This window comes from Pteronotus mesoamericanus, unplaced genomic scaffold (genome assembly GCF_021234165.1).
Source record: "Pteronotus mesoamericanus isolate MK-2021 breed Mesoamerican mustached bat unplaced genomic scaffold, CSHL_Meso_final contig_33, whole genome shotgun sequence".
Lineage (NCBI taxonomy): Eukaryota > Metazoa > Chordata > Mammalia > Chiroptera > Mormoopidae > Pteronotus > Pteronotus mesoamericanus.
The window spans coordinates 9,581,556-9,592,466 of NW_026555135.1; the positions used below are offsets into that span (position 1 = coordinate 9,581,556).

At 41.3% G+C, this 10,911-nt stretch overlaps 1 protein-coding gene across 2 annotated transcripts in view; it reads right to left on the bottom strand.

Moving 5' to 3' along the window:
• The window catches only part of PRCP (prolylcarboxypeptidase), a 76,425-nt gene extending 66,333 nt beyond the window's left edge, over positions 1-10,092 (bottom strand). The window contains exons 1-2 of one of the 2 annotated variants that reach the window (XM_054576342.1): positions 10,014-10,092; positions 8,685-8,864 (exon numbers count right to left, since the gene is read on the bottom strand). In XM_054576342.1, coding sequence (XP_054432317.1) covers positions 8,685-8,852 — 168 coding nt within the window. In that variant the 5' untranslated portion in view covers positions 8,853-8,864; positions 10,014-10,092. Of the gene's footprint in view, positions 1-8,684; positions 8,865-9,899; positions 9,968-10,013 lie in introns of those variants that run through there. The other variant, XM_054576343.1, reaches the window with a different exon arrangement.
• Positions 10,093-10,911: the final 819 nt, after the last annotated feature.

A 10,911-nucleotide genomic window follows, 5' to 3' on the forward strand; every position in this document is an offset into this window, starting at 1 on the left:
ACCGAGACATCAAGGCATTTTTCCCGTGAACTTGGTTGAGAACCGAATTGTTTGAGAACTGAGGTTTGACTGTAGTTCTCTCACATATAAAGTAAGACAATAATCGTATCTACCTCATAAAAGAGCTATAGCGATTAAAGAAGTGAATGTCTATTAAGTACTTAGCAGAGTACTTAGGGCATATAAAGCTTTCAATAAATGGTGGCAGATTATTAATAACCATGCATGAGACACATATGCATTATATATTTCACTTTATTCTCCTATTTCTTATCCTTTTTTCATTTTAATTTATAACCAATAGTTTCCATTCAAAAAAATGTTTAAGAACTCCTGTGTAGAGAGCACCATGTAAGGCATTAGGAACGAAGACAAAAGAGAAGACACATCATCAATTCTTCTTACCTATAATTTTTCTTTCTTCTCTAATCCACTCATAACTAGGAAACTTTTAAAATCATAAACATAACTACTACATTCCATGTTATAAATATTGTGTCAATGACAGAGCTGATATTTGATTTAAAAAAACACTTAACATGTTTTATTCAAAATTGAGATGGCAAAATTCTTTTGGTCTGATTTACCAAAGGGAACTAATGATAGGGCAAGAAATAGACTTAAGCCTACATCCCCACTGCTCCTAATACAGTGCTCTATAGATGAGAGGCACTCTGGTGAATAGAATTACATCAGAGATTGCCAAATCCAATCCTCTTACCTTATATATTAGTAACATGAGATCTAGAGTTAAGCAACTTGTCCAAGGTCATAACATGAGCTGATTAGTATCACTTTGAAAATGCTTTAAGTGCCTAAGGCACAAAGTCCTTGCCATATGCTGACAGAGGGATACAAAAGTGACAATGCAAAACCTAAAATTAATTTTTACTGAAATTGCATTTTATCATTAACCGGTAAATTATTCAAAAATCAGATATCAAGAGAGACAGTGTTAGATTTAGTATAATTGAGAACGTACCTGCAAAAACCTAAAAGGATACATTATTTTCTACCCCACAATTTGCCAAACTCAAAATAGCAAAGAAAAAAATAGAAATATTTTCATATACCTTTCTTTTATGGTTTAAGTCGTGTGAAGAAAATGATTTGAAGCAAAGGAAAAAGTCAATTTCTATGCCTTATTTACAAATGTATTAAATTATATCCTACTGATAAAAAAAGACACATAAGTACTGTATTTGTGACAGAAAAGAGTTCATACAGATTTTCAGAATAACTATTTTAGGTAATGATAAGGAATTATTTAAATATTTTATTCTGAGTAGACAGGGAGCCACATACATTAAAGCCATGTACATTAAGAAACTATAAGATAGCTTCTTGTAGTTTCTTAACTGGTAGCTAGTTGGTTAGAATGTCATCCTGATATGCCAAGGTTGTGGGTTTGATCCCTGGTCAGGGCACATACAAGAATCAACCAATAAATGCATAAATAACTGGAACAACAAATCGATGTTTCTCTCTCCCTCTCTCTAAAATAAAAAATAAGGTTACAAGATAAAATAAAATAATATTTAACAGTCATTGTGTTTACTAATATAAACTGTGCTAAATAAGCACTTTATACATAGAAGCTCATTTCAAAACAAATGGGTAGAATGGGTAGTATAATTATCTCCATTTTGCTGATTATAAAAATGGAAGCTCGGAGTAATTTGTCTGAAGTTACTCAGGTAGCCCTGGCCAGGTGGTTCAGTTGATTGGAGCATTGTCCCATACACCAAAAGGTTGCAGGTTTGATCCCCATTCAGGGAGCATATGAAAGACAACCAATCTGTTTCTCTGTCAAATCTCTCTCTCTCTCTCTCTCTCTCTCTCTCTCTCCCCCCCTCCCTCCCTCTCCCTCTCCCTCTCCCCCTGCTTCCTTTTTCTGAAATCAATAAACAACATATCCTCAAGTGAGAACAGGAAGGAAGGAAGAGACAGAGGGAGGGAGGGAGAGAGGGAAGGAGGGAGGGAGGGAGGAACTCAGTTAGTGAGGTAAAAATAGAATTTGCTCTCAAACCTATATGGTATTCAAGCTCTATCAAATTCCTGACCCTCTGTAATTTAAATCAAGGTCAATTCATCATTTCTAAGGGGTACACCACAAAATCTCTAAGACTCCTTCTAACAATGATTCTGTGAGCAAAAACAGAAATCAGTTCAGAATTAACATATGTGACAGAATACTCCAGGTACAAGGAGAGGCCATCAATAGACAAACCAATAAGAGGAAAAGAGAGGAAAAATTAAGAAGAGGGAAAGAGCAATAGGGTCTTCTCAAGGTCCAAGGGGCCAGACATAGATACATTTTACTAGCCATCAGGGCCACTGTGACAGGAGTGAGAAAGGGGAACCAAAAATAGGAATTGAAAGTAGAACTGTAAGGAATGTAGATAAATAGAAATAGCTTAGCCCACTGATCCCACCTCACAGATGAGGAAGGAGCTGTTGAGAGGCCTGCAGCAGTCAGTGGCCATCAGCTCAATGCTGGGGCACCATGTAGAGTTCTAACATCAACACTCATTGGTAGTTAAATAGGAATAGTTGAGTATAGATGACTGACCACTAGGTTTCTAGAAGCATTTCCACAACTCACAACGGTCATGCATCTGAATCAATCTGAAACATATTAATACTATGGAGTGTTCTTTTACGACAGAAAGGGAAGGAACCAGCACTTCTCTATTAAGTTCTGTAAGTTCATACCATGTCCCAGGCACTGTGCATGTGCTTTCATGTCCTACCATACTTAACCCTCACAACACTGGTAAATGTAATGGTTAATTTTATGCATCAATTTGGTTAGGCCACGGTGTCCAGGTATTTGGTCAAACATTATTCTGGATGTTTCTGTGAAGGTGTTTTCTGGAGAGGATTAATATTTCAATCAGTGGACTTTAAGTAAAGCAGAGTTATCCTCCATGATGCAGGTGGGACTCATCCAATCAGATAAAAATCTAAATATCACAAAAGACTGACCTGTACTGAGCAAAAAGGAACTCTACAAGCTTACTGACTTTGGACTCAAACTCTAACTCTTCCCTGGTCTCCAGACTGTCTGCCTATCCTGCACACTTTAGACTTGCCAAGCCTCAACAATCATATGAGCCAATTTCTTAAAATAAATTAATCTGTCTTTGTCGAGATATACATATGCTCACGTGCGCACTCACACACACACACACACGCACAAATTGGTTCTGTTTCTCTAGAGAACCCTAATACTGTAGATATTGCTGTTTCAGAAAAATGACAGCCTGAAAGAAGCCATTCTCTTTCCCCACAGGGCTAGCGTCAGAGGTGAAGGGTAGTAAGAAACAGGGAAACCTTGTAATCACAAGCCATACATCCCAAGGAGTCCTTTACAACACTAGGATCACACATGTACCCAGAGCCTAAATATGCCCAAGTGATGTACTATCCTTTGTCTGGTTTCTTGATTCAGCTATTTTGGGGTCTTTCTCATTTTAATATATACTTTATTGATTATACTATTACTGTTGTTCCATATTTTTTTTCTCCCTTTTATTCCCCTCCACACTGCACTCCCCTCCTACCAGATTTCTCCCCCACTTAGTTCATGTCCCTGGGCCATACATATAAGTTCTTTGCCTTCTCCATTTCCTATACTATTCTTAATCTCCTCCTGTCTGTTTTCTACCTACTATTTACGCTTCTTATCCCCTGTACCTTTTCGCCCATTCTCCCTCCTCCTCCTCCCCTGTGATTTCCATTTTTGTGATTCTGTTCCTGTTCTAGTTGTTTCCCTAGGTTGTTTTTATGTTTGTTTTTGTTTTAGGTTCAGTTGTTGATAGTTGTGAGGGGTTTTTTTTTTTTTGCCATTTTACTGTTCATAGATTTGATCTTCTTCTATTTCTTAGATAAGTCCCTTTAATATTTCATATGGTAAGGGCTTGGTGATGGTGAACTCCTTTAACTTGACCTAATCTGGGAAGCACTTTCCATTCTAAATGATAGCTTTGCTGGATAGAGTAATCTGGGATGGAGGTCCTTGCTAGCCCCTTCTTGCCTGCAAGGTTTCTTTTGAAAAATCAACTGATAGTCTTACAGGAACTCCTTTGTAGGTAACTATCTCCTTTTCTCTTGCTGCTTTTAAGGTTCTCTCCTTATCTTTAATCTTGGGTAATGCAATTATGATGTGCCTTAGTGTGCCCTTCCTTGGGTCCAACTTCTTTGGAACTCTCTGAACTTCCTGGACCTCCTAAAAGTCTTCTTCCTTCGCCAGATTGGAGAAGTTCTCTTCATTATTTTTTCAAATAAGTTTTCAATTTCTTGCTCTTCCTCTTCTACTTCTGGCACCACTATGATTCAGATGTTGGATCATTTAAAAGTTGTCCCAGAGGTTCCTAAGCCTCTCCTCATTTTTTTGAATTCTTGTTTCTTCATTCTGTTCTAGTTAAATGTTTATCTCTTCCTTCTGCTCCTAATGTTGGTTTGAGTTCCAGTTTCCTTCCCTTTACTGTTGGTTCCCTGTATAGTTTTCTTTATTTCACTTTGCATAGCCTTCATGTTTTCCTCCATTTTGTGACCATACTCAACCAATTCAGCGAACATCCAGATGACCAGTGTTTTGAACGGTGTATTTGAGAGGTTCGCTATCACTTCATTGCTTAGTTCTATTTTCGGAGCTTTGATCTTTTCTTTCATTTGGGCCATATTTCTTTGTCTCAGCATGCCTGCTACGTTTGGAGAGGTGGAGCCTTATGTATTTGCCAGGGCGGGGCAACCCAGGTAGTTGTGTTGTAATGCTGTATGTGGGGGAGGGGTCTGAGAGGGAACAATGTTGCTTGCTTGGCTCTCCACTGGCTTTCAGTCACTTCCCTTGCTATCCACAAGAAAATTGGGCCCTTCTAGTGATGATTCCCAGGTGGGTGGGTTTTTGTATGTTCTAGGACTCCATGGATCTCTCCAACAAACTCTCCTGTAGGCTAGGAGTTTCTCCTGCTGCCACAATGCCCACAGGGTTTTATATCCAAAGGTTTGGAGGCTTTCTATTTCCTCCCTGGATTATGTGGTCTGTCTCGTTCCCCAGATGTTCTTCCTGGTTTATGTTCTTCCCAGTCCACCAGCCGCTTCCTCACCTCATGTCCTTTCCTGCCCAGCTATCCATTTCTGCCCCTCCTACAGGTCTGGATGAATGTTTCTTCTTTAACTCCTTAGTCATCAGACTTCCATATAGTTTGATTTTCTGGCAGTTCTGGTTGTTTTTTGTTTTTAAATTTGCCCTTCTTTTGGTTGTGCAAGGAGGCAAAGTATATCTACCTACGCCTCCATCTTGGTCAGAAGTCCTGATTCAGTTATTTTGGATAAAAGAAATAAAATATTCCTACCAAATAAATAACATTTGAAGTCTTTGAAAGGAAAAGTGATTAGTAAAGATTTTGCTGAACTTGGTTCAATCATCAATTCAAATGGAGACTGCAGCCAAAAAATCAAGAGAAGGATAAGACTCAAAAGGGCACCAGCAATGGGAGAATTACGAAAGATTGCCAATTGCAAAGATGTGTCCTTAGAGACTGAAGTTAAGGTCATCCACATCTCATATTCCCAATTATATGTACAGATGCCAAAAGTTGGACAGTGAAGAAAATACACAGATAGGAAAAATTTGATTCACTTGAAATATAGTATTGGAGGAGCTATAAATACCCTGAACTGCCAGAGAGACAAATAAGTAGATCCTAGAGCAAATTAAACCTAAAATATCACTGGAGGAAAAAATGACAAAACTGAAGCTGTCCTACTTCCTCACATCGTGAGAGGGCAGAGGAAAGACAATTATGCTGAGAAAAATAGAAGGCAGCAGGAAAAGAGGAGGACCAAATATGTGATAGATTGATCCCATAAAAGAAGCCATGAGCACAAGTCTTCAGGAGCTAAGCAGCGCTGGTGAGGACAGGACATTCTGGACATCACTCATTCAGAGTTTCCAGAATTCAGAGCCAACTCAGCAGCATATAACACACACATGCACAAAAAAATGGAAGTAAAAGATAAAGAAAGAAAATTAAAAATTATTTGTGTCACTTTGCTTTGTTTAGGCTTTCTTTGGTTAGTCATTCACTCACTCCCTCAACAAATATTTATTTTGTACTTTTTTTTTTTTAAGAGCCCTTCTGGATACTATAGAGTGCTACCTATGGGGTGGACGAGGACACATACAAAATACTAAGTGTGCAGAGTGAAAAACAGACCAACTAAAGTTGCCCTAAAGCAAAGAAGGTTTCACAAAATAGATGACATTTCAGCTCAGACAGAAGTATAAGTTTAAGTGGAGAAGAGGGATGGTATTCCAGACAGAATTTCCGACACAGTAAAATTCCATTGAATCTATGTTCTATGTTGCTAAAACTATATGTGTGTGTTGGGGGGTACAGAGGCTTATGGTAGGATATGAAACTAGAAAGGCCAGCTGGGGTTGCTTATATGGTGAGGAACAACGCCAAGGAGTTTGACCTTTACCTTGCAAACAATCAGAGTTATGAAGGATTTTTAAGCAGGAGTGGGACAGGGTCATCATGGGCTGGCCTTTTTACTGAAACCATTCATGGAGCTCGTATGCATATAAGGACAGCGGGGAAATAGCTTGGTCAGATATGGGCACAGATAAAGAAAATCATTAGAAAGTTTGGTAAAAATTAAAATTGACTAAAAACTGAGCCTTATAGTTATAACAATAATGTTTATTATTAAAAGGCATAGAAGTATTTCTTGTGCTCTAACTAAAAAAACAATAAGGTTGATTTTGCATGGATATAGTTAGCCACAACTAAAAATCTATGGTCCAGAAACTGGCATCTACCATAACTATTATGCAGTAAATACACATGTGGAAGTTTTTCTCAAAAAAAAATTAAATAAAATTCAATTGGAGTTGATGCAAAGAAAATTATTACTATGATAAAAAAGATATGTGTGGAATCTGTGTCCTAAAATATGAACTAAATTTTATATTTGGGCCAGAGGGAAAGGGGTGGCTGAGTAAAGCTAAACAGATTTTCCAGATTACCAAAATGGAAAAATAACTAACCTTAAATTAATTTCTAAAGAATGAAGTGGTCAATAAAGGAATCTACTCTATAGAAATATTAACTAGAAGCTAACAGATCACTCGGTCTTTTCTACCCTTTCATTCTCCTTTTCTGCTGATGGTTCTTTTTCATCATTCCTAAAAGGATTCTAGAGATCCTTAACTCCAACAGTTGCCCTTCAATTTTACTTTAGCAATAGAGTGCTACAAATAGTCATACAAAATCAGTATATAAAACAGATGAAAGCGTAAAGCTCAGGTTGAAAGAGGTCAGGGTGAAAGGAAGTACTGTGGCACCTTAACTCAGCCTCCACTTGGGTCTTCACCCACCGACCCTCTGAGATACCTCCCCATAGAGCCCTTATCTTTCCTCAGTGAAATGTGAAACAGCTTGGTCCTTCTCCAAAACTCTAAATTTAAAAATGAGGAAACTCCAGTCTAGATAATTAATTTGACTTGCCTGAGAAAAAGACTGCTCTTTTCTGGCATCTGTGCTAAAATTAAAATGCTTTCTCTTCCTCATAAACTCTAAATTTCTGGGTTAAAAAACATTTCTTTTAAACTATCCTACAAGTTCATGCCACCCTTCTACCCAAAATTCCTATTCAAAACTTACATAGGTAATCATGAATTTAATAAGTGCCTACTAGAGGACAGATACTCTGCTAGGGACGTGTCATCTGCTCTCATTCAACCATTGCCAAATACCCAGAAGATCAATAAATTGGGCTCAAAAAGGGAAGTACCTGTAACTTTCCCAAAGTCACAGAGTTAGCAGAGTAGAAACCTAGTCTCTATGACTCTAAAAGCCAAACTTCAGATTCTTGCATTCTTTCTAATCCCAGCCTTCCCCAAATCTTGTCTGTCTTTACACAGGCACCCAGAAATCCAGAGCTGTACAGGACCCCATCATTTCCCAAGGGATGTATATTTCCATCCAGGCTAGTTGGAGAATGATACCTCATGCTTCAGCCAAGCACAAAGTCATCAAGCCTCCCTTAATTTCCAAATTCAAGCTTCAGAACCACAGAGATGCTAACCCTCACCCTCACCTCATTCCCAAAGCTTGACATGCTTCAAATTCCTTTACAGGCTGAGGTTGCATAAATGTTCAGTCTTAGGAGAATAGGCAAGGTTAAACATTCTTAATAAAAGGGCTACAAAACCAAGTTGAGCATGAGATGACAAGCTGGCGTTTGAGCAGAATATTAAATATCACCTAATAATAGTGGAAACTTTTATTTAAGGGCAGCTTTGGGACAAAGAGTGACTGTTAACGCAGAGTAGAGGCCAGAGTTGGTGTTAAATAATTTGCATTGGCAGGGAGGTCAAGGGAATTTGAATTAGAGCATCCTCTGAGAACAGAAGAACTTGAAGTGATTGTTGTGGCCAATTACAGAAAAGTGTGAAGCCAGGATTGATAGTAACTTATTGGTAACGGGGCAAGAGATTGTAAAAAGAACTAGGACGTAGGGCTGCCCTCTGGAAGATGTGATCCGAAGTCGGACAAGTTCTAGGCACTAGCACTGAAATTCCGGGTGGCTTATGGTGCCTGAGGTCCTGTAGGTTGGGCGGGAAACTACGAAGCCTCAATCTTTTCCTCCCAAACCCCATCCTGCCTTACCTTCTGTTCTATGTAGTGAATCGAGTACTTCATGACTACAGCGGGGCGGGACTTCAGGCTGGTTGACAAATGCAGGTTGCTGAGAGACCTTAGGGCTGGCGGTACGGGGATGGCAACCACCGGCATCAGGAAAGCCAAGAATAGAGGCAGGAGGACCGGGCGCCCCATGGCTCAGGCTGGCTGCAGTGAGAAAGAGAGGTGGACCCGCAGCTGCGCGCAGCCAGAGCCGCGCCCAGCCCGCAGCTCCGCCCGACTCAAACAGGCTCCTCCCGCGGGAAACCCAAAGTCACCCGGTACCTTAGCAACTTTGCCTAAACCCAGGTCACCCAAACCACACCGCTCCCACCCCTGTCCCAGAGGACGCCACCACATTTCATTTCCCTCCGGTACTGTCCCTACTTGAGTTCACCCTCATTCTGGTCACACGCCAAATCTGCACTCATCATCCTTGGGCCCCATACTACCTGACCGCCAAGTCAAATCCTTAACTAAACCGCCCCCTTTCCGCGTGGTCACCCTATATTCACACCTTCATCGTCACCTCCGAACCCTACCCTGTCTTACTCTCATTGCCACATCTCTTGCTCTCCATAAATCCCATGTAATGGTAATAATAGTTACTGGGACAATTTATTGATTGTCCACTACATGTCACTGTAACACTGGGCGTAATGGCACACCTATCATCTCCTCTAACTCAACCGTCTCAGAAATCTTGTGCCTGCGTATGATTGTTATTCCCATTTGCAGAAGAGTAAACTCAGGGGCGGGGCTTGCACTGGGTCACTCAGATCGGATAAGCGGAGCACAGCTTCTCAGAATGCTCCGTCTAGCTCCTGGACTGCACCTCTATTAAGTCTAACCACCTCCTACGGTACTCTGTCCGAGGGTCAACCCGAACTTCCGTGTTGCCCACGCAACCTATACTTAAGGGAGGTCGCCCGCGGCCCACGTAGCCTCCGAATCCCGCTTGGTCCTTGTCCCTTCTTCTGATTACGCCCCCTCCGTCTTACACGTAGCCCGCTTCAGGCTCCTTCTCTCTCCTTCCTGTTCTCCGCCCGAGACCACCCACTTGGTCCCCCCGTCCCCGGGCAGTGCCATCTCCTCTCAAGCAGAGAACCCCCTTCCGTCTTCACGGCTCCGCCAACCCTTTTCTGCGGGCTTTCATTCTCCTTCAGTCACCCCGCCCAACCTCAGTAGGAACTGCGCTCCCACCCCTTCCCGCGGAATCCCTGCGCCCAGCTGGCCCGGTGCCGTTCCAAAACCAGTTTTACAGACTACTGCACCGATCGTGAGAAACTTCCGTCAAACCTGCAACTTCCGTCTAACCTGCCTCTAAAGCCAGTTTGACGAAAATGGTTGTTCTCAAGTGTTCACGGGAAAGCCAGGTTAATCTCCGCCCTTGGCGGTGCCTTCTTCTGATTGGCTCTGACAAACCACGGCCTAAGCGTCACTTCTGGCGGAAAAGGACGCGGGAGATTCGATTGGAAAGCTCTGACTCCTGCCTGCCCGCCGGAGTTACTGAGCGTTCTAAGAGTAGGTTCCCAGACCTCCGGCTCCGGTGAGTACCTACAGAAAGATGTTCTCGGGGAGGGCCGGAGCCTCCTCACGAAGACCTTAGCGTCATTATGAATGAGACTCAGAGCATCTTTGTTTTTTTTCAGGAGTTAGCTTTTCTATAAGACGGCGCTGATAAGCGAAAGTTGAGACTAAGACAAGCGTTTTGATTTTAGACGGTCCTGTTGTAATCGCTCAGCCAGGGTTTATTGATCATTTACTGTACTCGAGCTGCACAGGGATGAGTCAGGAACTGGAATGCAGAAAAGGGAAAGGTAATACTCCAGTTTTTTAGGTGCTCACAGATAAATTTTCAGCTGGCTCACTTTGTGTTCCCCCTTCGGGGAATTTCCAGTCCCCAGGACGTAAACCCAGAAGAGTAAAATGGCAGCCATGTTTCACAAGGTCCTAGGACTGCTAGGCAAATGGTGCCACAATAGCAAATGGCACAGGCTTTGTCCTATCACTAGGTACTGGGATTACAATAGTTAACAAGATAGATTCCTGTCCTAATAGGACTTAAACCTTTTAGAGATGGACTTATATGAGCGAAAAGGGGAACCTGTTTGAATTAGATTGGTCTGGGAAGGCCTATATGAAAAGCCAACACTTATATTGAGGCCTAAGAGATGAGAGTGATCCAGCCATTCAACAGGAGAGAGGAAAAACA